The sequence below is a fragment of the Pogoniulus pusillus genome, chromosome Z (assembly GCF_015220805.1).
Source record: "Pogoniulus pusillus isolate bPogPus1 chromosome Z, bPogPus1.pri, whole genome shotgun sequence".
Classification (NCBI taxonomy): domain Eukaryota; kingdom Metazoa; phylum Chordata; class Aves; order Piciformes; family Lybiidae; genus Pogoniulus; species Pogoniulus pusillus.
Window position 1 is genome coordinate 56,251,564 of NC_087309.1, and position 17,181 is coordinate 56,268,744.

The following is a 17,181-nucleotide window of genomic DNA, read 5'->3' on the forward strand; positions in this document are numbered from 1 at the left end:
TGATGTACAAATGCCACCTTCTCCTTTCTTTCCTTGCTCAAGTAATTTCTAATGAAGGCTTGCCATTCAAGAAGCCTACCAGCAGTAGTCACAAGAAGACTGGATGTTTCTGCAACCTGAGATGATAAGCAGGTATATGTTTTGTCTAACTCAAGTATAAGTAACTTTTCAGGGACATCATGTTTGGCTGATGTTACCCCTCTCAGGTTTTACATCAGTCATCAAAAAGTTTAATTTAAATCTTGAAGTAATATCTGCATGATGTGTCATAATATACATTGCCATTGTTCTGGAGAGCCAGGTACTGCAGCAAGAGGGGTTAACTGATTTTCTTCATGTATAATGTGAGCTGTGGAGTGATGCTCTGAAGCTTTTTGGATGTGGAAGTAGTCTGAGGTCTGTTTGTTTCTCAGCCTGAGGAATTTTAGTCAAGACTGTCTGTTCCGTGCAGGATGTGCGGTGGTGATTTTTAAGATTTCGCGTGGATACCTTTGCTGTGTAGAGCCTCTTGGAGAAGCAGCGTAAAGTAGGACGCAGTATGAGTTAACACGTCCAGCCTGATTTTGGCAGTTTAGTTAGCCAGATGGCCATTACGAATAGTTCAGATTCCTAAATGCTTTACCAAGTTGTGAATCTGTGCAGGGCAGAAGTTAGAGTATTTCTAAGAGGTAGATTTGTTAACAGTAGGTTTCTTTTAAACTTCTTTTTTTCCCCAGCTCTTAATGTTTCATTTTACTAAAATATATATGTCATTGTTGGGGAATTTATGTCTGTCCAGTTAAATTTCTCCTGCTCACAAGTACGTTAGGGTTCTTGTCCATTAGTGTCCTTCAAATGGAAGCTCTTTGTTTAATGCTTCTTAGTTATCTGATTATTACTTTGTCTCTTGCTACGTATCAGTGCACCATCTTTTCAGCTGATTTGCCAAGCTTATCTTTAGTAAAAGTACAAAGGAAACAATGTTTCTTCTGGATTTGAGAATGCTGCAGTCTCTGTGGGATCCTTTTCGTTAATGGAGTGGAAAACTGATAGTTGATATTTACATTTGTAGCCTGTGGCAACCAGTTTGCTACTTGTATTTTTCAGCAAGATTACTCTTGTTATTTTTCTCACTTCTAGAGGGAAAATAACAGCCTGCATGTAGGTTTTGCCTATTTGTTTGGTTGGGTTTTTTTGTGTGGTTTTGTTTGGCAGTTGTTTTTTTGTTTTGCAAGATTATTTTGGGGACCCAGTCTAGATTTTACTTAAACTAAGGCTCAACATGCTTCTGATTTTGGTTAGAGGACTGTTTTTCCTATATTCTTCTGAAGTTTTGTGGCATTGAACAGGCATTGTCTGACTTGCTTGTGACCAGTAACTTTATACAGTCCTTATGTGTCTTTGTGCTGCTGGCCTGAAGATCAAAGGATTCAGTGATCTTAGCGATCATCTCAGTGGACGTTGGTAATCTGAAAATCTGTCTGCTTATAACCATGACATTGTTAAAGAATGCCACCATTGTGGATATCTGTAGAATATTAGTACTGGCTACTACACATTTATAAACTATGCTATTCTTAGATGTAATACTACAGTAGTTATTGTGTGTTGAAGACATCAGACCCACTCAAAGCTGTGCATGTGTGAATATAGTGACTGTGCCAGTAGGCTGATGTGTAGGCACTTAGGAGGGGTTCTTAACAGCAACTGGTTTCTCTGAAATATCGTTTCCATGTGGATATTTGTCAGTCATCTATCCTGGAGCACTGTGTGCAATCGGAGGTTTGAAGTTGAGTGAAACCAACAGCTACTTTTTGCAGACAAAATAGTTATCTTTGAATAGAATGAATTTTGTTGCACATAGCCTGACAAAGCAAGCATGGTCATGAGTGTGGCTTTTCTGGGGTGATGTTGTCATCTGTACTTGGAGCATGCTGACCCTTGATTGTTGTGGAGAACTTGGGTAGTTGCTGTTAGTGATGTATTTGTATGCATTCACTGGACCAAAAATACAGGACAGGAGGAATGGGAAGATAAGATTGTGTGCGGATATGTGCCCGTTACATAGCCAATTTTGTTTACAGAGTATTTCTAAAAAATACAATTACTGCTGGGTACTCCATTTTGTTCTTTAGCTGAGGAATTATGAACAGTACTAATTTCCTCAGTGTCTGGTCTGTTTGAACTGATTCTGGCTTTATGCTGCTGATGCTGTTGCATCTAAATGAAGAGCTTGTGTTGACATGCTATATATGCTTTTATCAAACACTTTTACCAGTTTGGGCCTGCAGTCCTCAAAAATAAATTCACATACTGTTGTGCTGAATTTTTTAGAACCATTTTAAAAAAAGACATTGCCTACCCCTAAGAGAGAGATATGGACTCCTAAAGAAAGCTTTTAAGGCTTGAAAGCGCATAAGCATTAGCCATTGATTACCACACTTGTAAGCCTCAGTCAGTAAATCTGTCTCATTGTCTAGATAGTGTTTCATAAGCCATGTTAATCATCATCAAAATACTACGGTCATTCTAGGCCCTCAGACCAAAAATGAAGTCTGGGAAAAAAATCAATGAGAGTAGTGAACTCTAATAAAAGGGGACTGATCGCAGTGTTGTGGGCACCTGTTGGACTTCTGTGTTCATAAGTGTAGATCTGAAGTAACTGAATTTTGTAAGTCTGTCAGTGGTAGTTCTCATCTTGGGATGGAAGATTTTTGCTGTTTGAAACTGCTAAAATTCATTGATCTGTGAATTTGGTGCTCTTGTGTGTGGGTTTTGGGGTTTTTGTTGTGTTTTTTTGTTAGTTCGGTTTTTTTATTTGTGCTTCTGCTTAAGAAGTATTTGTAAGATTGGCTCTTTTCTACCACTTTAAGATGATTTGCTTCTCCTTCTGAAGTGTTTCAGTGATAGGGGGGTATAGTTGTCTAATGCTAGCTAAAGAATACAAAAATAGGAAAATATGGGCACCAATCTTTGTATCTGGACAGCTGGTGAATAGTGCAAGATGGAAAAAACGTGAAGAAAGAGGTTGGACAAGATCCTACTTGAAGTTTTTGGTGTCTGTTTTCTTTTTTTTTTTAAAGTTTGTTCAGTCCCTGTATCTTATGCTACTTAATTGCAAAACATTTATTCCTGTATTATTTCATGCTGTAGGAGCTTTGAAATCTCTTAAATGCAGGACAAAAAGGCCTTTAAGTAGAAGGGGAGTTTCTCGTTGTCAAGAACATTACTTCTTTTTTTTTTTTTTTCTTCATTTAAACCTTCTTACACATCTATTCTATTTATTCAGGACTAATCAGGGTTGCAGACAGTAGGAGAAGTTCACCTTGAAAGTGATGTGAGGAGAAACAGTTCCCAATGAAGGCTAAAGGTATTACTAATCATCCTTTTTATACAGGGAGGAAACAAAAGAAATAAAGCATTTTGTTTGAAAGACTGTAATAACCTAGCCCTCTAAATTGCTCTGTCCTGCTGTAGCCATTATCCATTATTTGTTGTCCAGACTATAATTAACCTTTGAAAAAGATTACATTTATGCGCAAATCTGCATTTTCTTTAAAAATGTGTGCATGTATGTAGCTATGCACACACACATTAATTAAGCAAATCAGAATTTCACTGTCTTGTGATAGTGTTTAAAACATTTTAGTCATCCTGTGTGCTGCAAGTAATGCACAAGACACAGTCTGGTAGCTGGAAAGCACAAAATGTTTTGAGGAAATGAGAAGAAAAGTTCAAAATACTATCTGGTCTAGAAGAAAAATCATGTTATTGAAAATGTCTTCTTAGCTGAAGAGGAAAATAGTCTTAAACTTGCTGTTCTCAGGGAGCGATTTGAAGATTAGTCATTTGACAGGTGTGGTTTTTGGCATCTTTTTAATGTGAAATTTCAAATAAAGATAGTAGGCTGGGATTTAACAGAATGTATTTGAGAATTCAAACAGGTGTCACTACTGATAAATTGATTTTTATAGGCCATTGTCAGATGAGGTGTCCACTCTGCCTCTCTCTTGCCTTACTTCCCAGCTATACATAAGTGATAGTTGAGCTACACTAAATTCGGTGGGTCTGTGGCTGTACAGTGAAGAGGTTTTGCTTCCTAATATCTCTAAAAAGTGGTTTTCATTAAGTGTATGTTGCTCCTTTTTATGCCACTGTGCTGATCCAATTAATTTGCTTAGTGCCAGGATGGTGAGCAGAACAACAGAAAATCACTGCTACTTTGAGAGGTAGCTGCATTGCACAGTGTTGATGGAAGTGTGATGCAGACAGTTCTGTTTTGTGCAGCCTTCTGTCAGTAATGAGCTTCTTTATAGTTGGTCTGAATGGCTACTTGGAGTACCTCTGCTAGCTTCGTACTTCTAGTTTCTTATTACTGATTAGTTTGTTTACTTACTCAGCGTGCTCTCATTTTGGTTATTACACAAAACTAGAACAAGGAGACCTGTTAAGTCACATATAAGTCTTCTGTCTTTACATCTGCATTAGATAAAGAGGGCCACTAAGATGTGGCTGTCTAGACATGTTAGTTCACACTTGAAGTCGATTCCTTGTCCTGTTAGTAGTGGATTTCCTGACTGCATGACCTGTGTTTAAAGGGTTTGCATGTGTTAGTCTTCAGGGATTTGATAACTGGCATTAACTGCAAGTCTTTGATGTCAAAGGATGAAGACACATTTTGCAAACTGAAAAGGAAATGGTTTGGGGGGAAAATTGAGGTGTTTCTCATGCCTTTTCAGGAAGCCTATGAGGGGAGAGGAGCTTTGCTGCCCTAGTAATTGTTTGAAGGAGCAAGTAAAATGTCAACAGTTAAAACTTTTCCTCCTCCAAAACTAATTAAAAAAAAAAACAAACAAAAAAGTGCAGCCAGTGAGAATGTGACTGAACATCTACTTTTAATTTTTTCTGTTTATATTGTGTTAAGTGTCCACCTTGAAGTGATGGAATCAAACACCTGAAGAAAGGGATTTTTTAAAAAAAAACACAGAACGTTGAATAGTTGTGTGACTTGTCAACCTGTGTGCTAGCTGGTGAAGTAAACATGGTTTCAATTACATTCACAATATTTAGACTCACTATACGAAGGCTTTGTATTAAAAATGCAACCCTGTGTGGTATTTCTTACAACTTCTGTCATAAGTATCAAAGCTTCTGTTTTGATACTGTTTGCAACTTGTCTTCTTTCAAAGTATCCATGTTGTCCATGCAGTGCAACAGTGTAAATGTAGAGGTTAATAATTAGGGCTAAAATCAATAGACATTTCTCTTCAGGGCAATAGGGTTTCTTGGTGTTCAAGTTGCTTAATTCTGTAATTGTTAGTTGTTAGGTGAGGTTTTCAAACTCTTGTTTATGTTCTATGTGACTAATTTTTATATTTTCACAGAATGTCAGGGGCTGAAAGGGACCTAGAAAGATCGTCTAGTCCAACCACCTGCCAGAGCAGGATCACATGGGAACACATCCAGTGAGGTCTCGAATGTCTCCAGAAGGAGAGACTCCGCAACCCCCCTAGCCAGCATGTTCCTGTGTTCTGTCACCCTCACAGTGAAAAAATTCCTCCTCATGTTTACATGAAACTCCTTATGCCTCATACTCTTTATTCCTTCCAGGCTGTGTTTTGAAATATGCTACTTCTTAATCGCAGTGACAGATAATCATACCTAATGAACTTCACTTGGAAGGCCAAACACACATCTGTGTTATCCAAATGATTATTTTTTTTTATTAATTTGCACTTGTGGCTTAGATGCTCTTCTGGTATCACTATACCTTTTCAGAATGCCACATCGAAATTATGCTCATTAATTGCTAGGGTAGCAATTCATCAGAGAGTGGTAGTGATGCAGATGTACCTTCTTAATCATATTTACCTTCTTTGAGTTAATTTTCATTTCTTTCTTATGTGTCCTCTTTTTAATGACTCTTCTTTGTCTGTGTATTAGAAAATTATGTTTTCATTGAAAAATAAAATTTCAAGAAATTGTACATCTGCACTATCAATTCTGTACTATATTACTAGGGGTAGAAGATGGGCAAATCTGGTTTCAAGAACTTTATCTTTCCAGTTGCAGTTGTTCTAGTAACAAGTGAGAAAAGCAGTGAAGGCTGTGGTACAAGTTTGCAGTAAACTGAGCAGATTTGTGTATATTCTGACATAGAGCTAATACATTTTTGAGTATTTGATCATTTTAGGACTCATCAGAAACCATAGCCAAGAAAAATTGGAATTTTTACTTTGTGGGTAATTGTTTGCTATGGAATCTGTCTACACAGATAGGAAATCTTAAACTTCCTGTGCTGGTGTTAGTATTTATATTTGGAAATACTACAGGAAAAAGTTAAGTTTTATTTCCCTGTAATTTAACAGTGAACATGAAACTTCTTATGGGCAATATTCATTAAACTGTTGTGATCATACTTACTGTCGCGCTTCTCGCAGTATTAAGTGCCAAGAGTCATGAAAAATATGGTAAACAAAAAAAAATCCTTCAGTAGTTTTAAGGGTTGAGTTGTGTCAAAATTTTAATTTAATCTGTGCTGAATGTAGTGCCTGTCTAGTTAGAAAATTTGTGAATATGTTTTTCTGTTTTGGGGATCATCTCAGGATTTTAAAAGTGATTCAATAAATAAGAAAATGCTTTCAGTAAATATTAATGTCTAACAGTAGTCCTTTATTATAGCTGCATCTATTTCTTTTAGTTTATCAACATTAGTCCACATATCCTAGTTTGTTTATAGTATATTTCATTATAACTACTGCATACTTAAGAAATGAGATTTTAAGTAAAATGTTAGATATTTACAAATAATTTTAAATTTAGGTAGTAGTTTTTAATGTGCACGTATTTTTTCCATACTTAGGTAAATTGTAGCATTGGATACATTTAAAGGCATCTTTATCCTGGAAGTACTGTTTACTGGGATTAATAGGGAACAGTGATACTGCGCTTAACATACGCTGTATGACTACAGTTTTTTGAGCCTAACTCAAAATCTTATGACAAATGCTGTTTCTGCTGTTCTGCCTGATGTGCCAGTTATAGAAGAACATGAATGGTTGTATGTCTGCTAGCATTCATGCTTGTCTGTAAAGACATATTTCTACATGTAAAGGCACAGCAGTAAAACGTTCAGTGTCTGGAACCTCATGCTAAAGAAGGATGGAATTATGACATGGGACTTTTCACCCCTTTGTGAACTGTCTTTGATTTTCCAAAGTTGCTGATCTTAGGATTCAAAACTAGCCAATAATAAGAACAATTTATTCAGTGAGGAGTGTCTTCTTCCTTTTTTCAGGAAGTAGTTAGTTTCAACCTATAAAAGGGAACTTTTTTGGTTTTCTTTTGATAAATGGTCTTGTTTTAGTTGTGCAGATAAACAATCTTCTTTCAGTCCTCTAATCAGATACTTCCAGGAGCATAGATGAAGATGGGCTGCCCGGGGAGGTGGTGGAGTCGCCGTCCCTGGGGCTGTTCAAGGCAAGATTGGATGTGGCACTTGGTGCCGTGGTCTAGCCTTGAGCTCTGTGGTTGGACTTGATGATCTATGAGGTCTCTTCCAACCCTGATGATACTGTGATACTGTGATACTGTATTTGTTAACAAAATCTTTGCATTTCCTCAACAGTATGGTAGGAGAAATTCTGTTCTGAGTTCTATACAAGTGTGAAAGATAACATAAATATGCATTTGGGAAAGCAATGGCTTTTGTCATTAAGTAAAAAATATTTGTCCAAAGCTCTGTTGGACGAAACAGAAACTGAATGGATTTTATTTTTAGAAAGGAACGGATATTTGGGTTTTTTTAATCGGATTAAAGTTACATTTTAAAGAGTGTAAACTGTTTTAAGTCACACATTTTTTTATATTTTTAAATTTATTTTATTCTTTTATGGGGACACTCAGCAGTATTTGTTAAGAAGGAGGAATGAATACTTCTGATAGAAATTGTTTATAAGCAGTAGGCTTGCCATCCTTTTGTCAGTTAAGTTTGTACTGTGACCTTACCTGGTGCTAGTTGAGTGAATGGAAGTTTCTTAATTTGCTTACATGCACCACCAGAAAAGGAACTGCACTGTTGTAGTCTAGCATCTTACTAGTTTTTGTAAGGCTAACTTCTTTTCTCCGAGCATTATTTCCATCCTGGCCATATTTTGCTATTTTTCTGGCACATATATGAGACATACAGACTTGCTAATCACTGAGTTAATTGTCCTATGCAGAGGATTTATAGGGGTCTGTGGTGTTGAGCTGAAAAGTTAACATCTGAAATACTAATTTTTTTCATGCCCTGAGATTTTAGTTTAGTGTTGTCCAACATCACTGTCATCTGCTAAATGAGTCTCTCATCTTGGAAACAAACTGGAGCTTTTCAAATCATTCAATTATGGCTGTTTTTTTTTTTTTCTGTATGTGTGTGTTGTGGTGGTGTATACCAACACAGCAGAATAAAGCGATTTCTTATAAATCCAGGTTTTGGGTAACGTTATATGAAGTACTGTGTGAAAAGTCATCAAGGTTTAATGTAAAATAACCAAAGTTTATTAATTGCAGTTTAGTAAAGTATTCATTTATTTTAATATTGACTTCCTTACTAGATCTTGCCAAGAGAATTGTGTTGTCAAAAGAAGGAATGATTCTCACATGTATTGTAGATTATTTTTCCCCCTTTTAACTTAAACAGGGAAACATTTTCAGTAGTTTAGCTGATGTATCTCATTGACAGTCATAGTTCTATTTCTCATTTACTGAGTTTTATAGTTAGACTGTTTTTGTTAACCACATTGTATGAAATGTGAACTTGGACTGTTTCCACCAATGAATTTTATATGCTATTCATTCAGGTCAAATGTCCTGAATGAATGTGTCATTGAAGTTAGTGGAAATGGAACAATTGTATTAAAGCTAAGTTAGACATACGTTGGGTTGATAAACATTGGTTTAGTCTTCATTAATTTTTCACTGTAATGTTAATTGGTGTGTTGACTTTACTGGGAGCAAACTGGAGCTGTGTGTGCTCCAAAACCTTTGACTTGATTTGCATTCCTGTCAAAAGTACTTTTTTTTTTAAATTATTTTTTTAATTTTTTTTTTAAACCTATGGAGGCTGGTTTGGTGTTTTTTTTCCTTCTGAGATGAGTTATCTGGTCTGTGTTAAGATGGAAGCTTTATTTTCAAAGTGATATTAAGCCAGATTTACATTCTATGTTTCATATAGAGCACATTTAAATATTTGTGCTTTTGAAAAATGTTGATGACTTCTTAGTTGGTGTTAGAGGAATCATAATACTCACTGATGTTGGTTTTGCATTTCAAGGTACCCAGAGAATGGCATAATAGAAATGGAAACCAGGAATCTTCGACCCCGAGCACGAACCATTCTTAAATGGAGTGAACTAAAAGTGGGTGATGTGGTGATGGTTAACTACAACGTTGAGACACCAGAAGAAAGAGGATTTTGGTTTGATGCAGAAATTACCTCTTTGAAAGAAATTTCAAGGACTAACAAAGAGGTTCATGCTAAAATTCTGCTGGGGTAAGATTTGTTTGACCAACTCATAAAATTTCTACATATAATATAAAGTATGTTGTATCGTTGCTTTTTTTGTCCACTGGTCATCACTAGATGAAAATAACTGTCATCCTTCTTAATGTCATACCTTGATTCCAGAGTATGTTTTTTATGGGGTGCAGATTTAGCTAGGAGTCAGAATTCTTATGTTTCCTGAGAGTGCTGGAGGCAGCTGTAAAATGTTGTGTTTTTTCTGTGATTCAAATTGATCAGGATGTGTTTTTATTTATATTCCTTTATATGTTATGTATTTACACGTTTACATTAATTTACATGTGTTATATGTTCAATCCTATTTAAAGCTGGAAAACCTATTTTCAGTAATTTCAGATAATTTAGAACCTCTCACTCTTAGTTATCTCTTTCAATTTGAGTAAGACTCTGAACTGGGTAATTGACTTTATAAAAGAATAAAACATTTATGCTGGTATTGTAGCTTCTGATAAGTAAAATATGGAAAGGTGGGATGTGGAAATAATAATTTTTCATGATTTTGAACATGTGAGAATCTTTGCTTTATCTTCCTATTTAATTTAAAAATCTGTGTATAGTTCTTTAGGAACATTATTTTCTTTGAAAGTCCATGTGGTGCAATTGTCAGTAAGCTATGTGGTTGCCACCTTAAGGATGAATAGATGATCAGTCTTTAGTGATAGACTCTTTGAGGAATTCAATGTAACTATCCTCCTCCTCGTTAGCTGTCTTTATTCATTTAGTATTGTGCTTTGCTGGCACAAAGAGCTAAAAGCAAATTAATGTAGTCCATTCATGCAGAAGAGTAGTGTGTGTCAACCTCTGTGAAACTGATTTTAAATTTAAACAAGCTAATGTGAAACTTCTACTTAAAGGACTTCATATTGACACACCCACTCAATGAGTAGAATGATTTTTTGAGGCATATACTCCCAGAACAAATTGAACTATTTTGCACATTCGAGTAGAGAGTTGTTACATTGGTAGGAAGATTTGCGTTGTAGGATATTGTTAGTTGGAAGAAACTCAGAGAAGACTTATGACCATGTGCAGTTCAATATTGTGTAAAAAATACAATCATGGGTAGCACTGGGATACTAATTTTGTAATCCATGTGAAGAAATTAAAATGTCTTGTGGATGTTTTTAGTTACAACAGGAGTTATATTGGACAATCTGAGCATATTATGGTGGTCTTGTATTGAGCAGAGCAGACATTGGAACTAGTTCTGAGTGCAAAGCAAAAAGCCCAAACTTCAGATGTAAATCAAGAAGAATTTGAGTAGATAGATTGAATAATAAACTTACAGTGGAGAAGATATTAGGAAATGGAGGCCAGTGTAGAAAGATTTTTCACAGTAGTATGTTTAATATTTGTGTAGCATTTGGTCAGTCGGGTGAACCTCATGACCATGTATAAATAGAACTGTTCATACATCAGTTTTATGTTGGTTTCAAATGTCTGTTGATAGCATTATTTAAAGCTATAATTTGTATGTTTCTTTCCAGTTTCCCCCACTTACTGAAACATGATATTCAAAATACGTTTTATGTTGGCAAAAGCAAACATGGTGGCTAATGAAAAATTTGGTTCATGCTGATTTGAAACAAGTTCTTTCTATAGGATATTTTTTAAAAAAATCTAAATTATGTGACAGTTCACACTCAAGTTGGAAGATGTTAACTTAAAAGACCATTGAATGCTGTGGCAAGTATGGGTTCTCAGTACTTGATGTCATTCTCTGAAAGAATTTGAGGGAGAAGAGGCCAAGTTGACAAATGTCCTGATGCAGTGAATATTTTCAAATTTATTTAATTTTTTTGCAAATTGAATCTTACTTCAGTTAACTTTCTTCCTAACTAGGAATAGAGAGGCTTCATTTGTATGTTGATACCCTGTATGTGCAGTAATTGACTAGTTTGCAGAGTAAGGTCCTCAGACTCTTCCCACTTCTGAAACTTACCACCAGTGACAGAACAATTTTTTGTTATGCGAGCCATTCCTCTCAGTAGTGAAAGTAAAAGGTCTGCTGTCCTTAACTAGTGGAAGGAACATGATGCAACAAGAATCACTTGCAGGTATACTGGGCTACAAAATGTAAAATGTCTTTGTTTCATTATTTATTAATGTATTAATACACTAATATAATTACATAGTAGACAACATAAAATGTGTTAATGCTGCTTCTGACAAAGATTTCGTGAAGCTGTTGGCACAATGACAGAAAATAACGTGTGCTGTTTGTGTTAATGCTTTGAAACTAGCAGAACATGTGATGGGTATGGGTACTTCTTTACTGTATATGGTTGAAATGCTTGTTTGTTAGGTGTTACTTTCGTTTATGTCTCAGATCATAACCTAAATGAAATGTGTGGAGTCTGGAATCATTTGTTCATCTTTTAGGAAGTAGATGCAGGTTAGAGAATATTTTCAAAGAGAGGAATAAGACTGCACAGGGGAGATAAAAACATCACTGTATGGAAGAATTGACCACTTGCCAGTAATTCTCATTTGTAGTGCATTTGTGTTGCAACAGAAATTTGTGATTCCAGGATGTCTAAGAATTATCCAGGCTGGATTTACTGAGTCTCAGGTACTAATATTAGGGAAACACCAGTGCTTTGACCATGCAATATACACACAGGACTAGAACCTTAGGTCTTTTATGGCTGCATGCATGCTTACAGCTTAGAATGGTCTCTCTGTGTGGTACTTCTGAACTGATTTTATATGAATTTGCAGAGTGAACCTCTATTTTTTACCATCTTCTGGTTTTACTTTTTGGAAATATCTTCTGTTTAATGATGAAGACAATTTTTTGTAATGCGTTGTCTTGTAATTGCATTTCAAAGGGTGTGTGTCAAATGCCTCTTACTGAGGGCTAGTTGTGAGGTAAACGGTTCACAGTTAATTTTAATGCTGTATCTGGCTAACATGATTGAAGTCACAAGACCACGTTAAATCAGTGTAGTTCAAATGGTAATTAACTCATGTTAAATACAGACAAAATCAGTTCTTTTCATCACTCCAGGCTTTAAAAGTTTGAGTTCAGTAAGGAAGCCGTCAATACCAAGACTTACATTTTATTGGAGTTGTACAAGAATATCAGGAAAAAGTATTCTGCAGATTTTACACTTCTTATACTGAAGATTTAAGATTTAATAAATGTAAGTTTTTCATTGAGCAGCAGTAATAGAAAGCAATGAAAAGAGTCCAAATTTTTGGTTTTGTGTGTCGTTTTTTAGTTCTCTGAGATAGTGCTGAGACTTCCTGCCCTCAAAAAGGAGATTTTCAGATCAGTCTCTCTAAATGTGCTTATGCTTGTGTACGTAACCTGCCAGATGTGGGACTTACCTTGCCATTCTGGTTAGGTTTGGGGTGTTTTTTTGTTTGTGGTGGTATGGGTGTTTTGGTATATGATGGATGGTTTGGGTTTTTGTACATTATGTTTCTGTATGTCTTTTATGAGACTCGTTTATGTCTTGCATATTCATTTTCTCAGAAGGCACTGTGATGGCTTTTTTTTTTTATGGTCTTTATGGAACCTGTACAGATTTTGCTTTTCGGGTGCTTCTTGTAGTTCTTTTGGACAAGTTTTCCCATTTATACTTCTTTTTGAAATCATGTGTAAAATTTTGTTTGTAGCTTTGCAAACTTGTGGAACTGAAACACCTTACAGAGTCATGAACTAACAAGGAAACAAGTCTGGCTTGTTGTTCTGTATCATTTTAAGAGTTTTTAAGATTCTGCAGATTGCAGATTTATACCTAGCAGGTAAAAAACAAATGTTCCTGGCATTTGTACTTTATTTCAGCACTTAGAAATGTAACAGTACCAATATTTACTGTCTCTCTCAGTATGTATTGTGATAATCAGTGCCATAGTTTTTGTCACATTTTTTGCCCAACAGTCTATTTCTCATGCCATGTTTCTTGCTTTTTGGACTGGATTTTCTGTCTGTGTGGTTTATTCCTTACTGATGGTTGTATACTTTTGTGATACAGCTTTCTACCCAAAGTTACTTCCCGCTTAATTTATTTTAATGTAGGTTCTTTTGTCTGTTGTTGGTCAATCTGGGAAGGTGTTATTTTGCTGGCATATGGAATACTAACAAGATTTTACACTGTATCAGCAGGGATCTTAACAATAAGAATTCTAATTGCTGAAGAACATGTGCAGGTTTCTTGCACAGACTTAAAAATGGTGTATTCCTAGGCAACAGAATGTGTACCTCCCTCTTTTCTCTTTGCATGACTTGCATTGGAGTGGTTTATCTTTGAAGAGACCTCTTTTTTAGTGGATGCATCTGTTTAAAATCAAGGCATATTTTTATTGTCCAAGAAGCCTGCTGGCATTTTTCATAGTTGTTCTGCAGAGCTTGTGCCTAGAGCTTCTTAAGTGCATCTGTGGACTGCTTTATGCTGATCTCTACAGTGAGAGCTGGCTCTTTTCATAGCCTTAAGTAGTAATGTCACACTTCTTAATAGGAACGATTCTAGCAGGAAGAGTTTTTGGGGTTCCACTTAATTACTTTCTGAATAAAAAAAACTTGTTGGATAAAAGTAAGTGAAGCTGACTGAAAATCAAACTTTTCTTTTTAAATTCCAGGTTAAAATTTTGATCTTGCTTTAGTCATGATTTCATTCTTGAGGAAAATCTCAAGAAATATAGAATCCACATGAGGGTGGAGTATTATTAGGGACTTTTGAGTATCATATAGTGCCTCCTCTGGAAAAAAACAAACAAAACAAACCAAGCAGACAAACAAAACCAAGAACTGAAATTGGAGTCTGGATTGCAGGAGAAACTGCACAGAATGTATTAAAGTACGCAAGGACTGGAGAAAAGTTGTCCTGGATTTGTTGTGATTAGAGGCAAGAGACAGAAGAACAATGCCTGACTGAGAATAGTTCATGAAGAGAGCACAGAGTGAATCCTTTTACCATTCCCTGTGATAGTTTTCCTTTCTGCTGAGGTCATCAACGAGATACAGTACTATATGAAATAAAAAGAGTTTCAGACAGAACTGCAAGAATATATTTTGAAGGGTAGTGGGTTGACTTGTTATTACAGATCCCCTATTCATCTGTCCTTTTTTCTCTTGCCCATGTCTCTTTGGAGAAAAAAAAAATCCACTTTACAAATACTCCCTGAATAGATATAGGGCACTAGAGGTTGAGGAGGTTTTGGAGCAGGCAAAAGCATCACCAGCTGGGAGGGCACTTGAAACAAATCAATTGCCCCCTCACATCAGAACAAGTTCCCAAAAGAAAAAGAGGAGGGTAATTGTTATTGGTGACTCCCTTCTGCAGGGAACAGAGGGCTCCATATGCCGGCCAGACCCCTTCCACAGAGAGGTCTGCTGCCTCCCTGGGGCCTGGGTCAGGGATGTTACCAGGAGGCTACCTACTGTAGTGCAGCCCTCTGATTACTATCCCTTATTAGTTATACAGGCAGGAAATGATGAGGTTGATAACTGAGGGCTAAAAGCTATCAAAAGGGACTGTAAGGCACTGGGAAAAGCAGTTGAGGGAGCAGGGGCACAGGTAATCTTTTCATCTATACCCTTAGTCACAGGTTGAAATGCAGAGAGGAATAGGAAAGCAAATTTGATTAACAAATGGCTCAGTGCCTGGTGCCTCCAACTAAACTTTGGATTCTTTGATCTTGGGGAACTTTATATTGCCACAGGTCTGCAAGCAACAGATGGGATACAACTGAAGCAGAGAGGGAGAAAGAGCCTGGCACATGAGCTGGCTGGGCTTGTTGAGAGGGCTTTAAACTAGAGTGGAAGGGGGAGGAGGTTAAACATGACAGCAGTAGAGATAAATCAAAGGAAATTGAGGATGGTAGGCTAGAGCTAGGGGTAAAAGCAGCAGCCCAGCTGAAGTGCATGTACACTAATGCACAGAGTATGGGTCACAAACAAGAGGAGCTGGAAGCTCTGGTGCTGGAGGAAAACTATGATATTGTCGCCATCACTGAAACGTGGTGGGATGGCTCACACAACTGGAGTGCTGTAATCAATGGCTACAGACTCTTCAGGAGAGACAGGCAAGGGAGAAGGGGTGGAGGAGTGGCTCTGTATATTAGAGATCCTCTGGATGCCATGGAGGTAGAAATCAAGGATGATCAAGTTGAGTCCCTATGGGTGAGAATTAAGGGAAAGGCCAACAAGACCAATATCCTGGTTGGAGTCTGTTACAGACCACCCAACCAGGAAGAAGAGGTTGATTTATTACTCTTTAAGCAAGGGGAGGCTGCCTCAAGATCACCTGCCCTTTTTCTGGTGGGCGACTTTAACCTACCAGACATCTGCTGGGACCTAAATACTGCAGAGAAGAGGCAGTCTAGAAAGTTTCTAGTGTGTGGAAGACAACTTCCTATCCCAGCTGTTACATGAGCCTACTAGGGGGGCAGCCCTGCTTGACCTGCTGCTCACAAATAGAGAGGGCCTGGTAGGGGATGTGGTGGTTGGAGGCTGCCTGGGGTCCAGTGACCATGAAATTATAGAGTTTTCAATACATGGAGAAACCAGGAGGGGCATCAACAGAACCTCCACGCTGGACTTCCAAAGGGCAGACTTCAGCCTATTTAAGGAACTAATTCAGAAAGTTCCTTGGGAAAGAGCCCTTAGAAACAAAGGGGTCCAGGAAGGTTGGACCTACTTCAAGAAAGAACTCCTGAAGACACAGGAGCAGGCAGTGCCACTGAGCCGGAAGATGAGCCGACGAGGGAGGCAGCCAGGCTGGATGGGCAGGGAGCTGCTGAAGGAATTAAAGATTGGAGAAGAGGGGAGGTGTCCCAGGAGAAGTTCAAGGAAGTTGTTAGGTCTTGTAGAAAAAAAATCAGAGAGGCAAAAGCCCATTTGGAGCTCAGGCTGGCCACGGCTGTGAAGGAAAATAAAAAAATGTTTTTATAAATATATTAATGACAAGAGAAGGGCCAAGGACAACCTCCAGTCCTTATTAGAGAGGGGAACATAGTGACAAAGGATGAGGAAAAGGCAGCCTCAATCTTCAATAGTGGCACAGGTTGTCTCAAGGTCAGCTGGACTCCTGGAGTGGCAAATGGAGCTAGGGCCCAGTATAGTCCCCCTGTAATCCATGAGGAAGAAGTAAGGGACCTGCTGAGACACTTGGATCCTCACAAGTCCATGGGACAGGATGAGATCCATCCTAGGGTGCTGAGAGAGCTGGCAGCTGTGTTGGCCAAGCCACTCTCCATCATTTACTAACAGTCCTGGCTCATTGGAGAGGTCCCCAAAGACTGGAAGCTGGCCAATGTGGTACCCATCCACAAGAAAGGTTGAAAGGAGGAGCCAGAAAACTACAGAGCTGTCAGCCTGACCTCAGTGCCAGGCAAGGTGATGGAACAGGTCATCTTGAGTGCCATCACAAAGCACCTACAGGATGGCCAAGGGATCAGGCCCATCCAGCATGGGTTTAGGAAGGGCAGGTCCTGCCTCACCAACCTGATCTCCTTTTATGATCAGGTTACCTGCCTGGTGAATGTGGGGAAGGCTGTGGATGTAGTCTTTGACACCGTCTGCCACAAGAAGCTCCTAGCCAAGCTGGCAGCTCATGGCTTGGACAGATTCACTCTGTGCTGGGCCAGGAACTGACTGAATGGCAGAGCCCAGAGAGTGTTGGTGAGTG

General features: G+C 37.8%; 1 protein-coding gene across 2 annotated transcripts in view; it reads left to right on the forward strand.

Moving 5' to 3' along the window:
• Positions 1-17,181, forward strand: part of UHRF2 (ubiquitin like with PHD and ring finger domains 2) — a 109,997-nt gene that overhangs the window by 22,931 nt on the left and 69,885 nt on the right. For both annotated transcript variants that reach the window (XM_064140861.1, XM_064140862.1), the window contains exon 4: positions 9,296-9,514. In XM_064140861.1, coding sequence (XP_063996931.1) covers positions 9,296-9,514 — 219 coding nt within the window. The remainder of the gene's footprint in view (positions 1-9,295; positions 9,515-17,181) is intronic.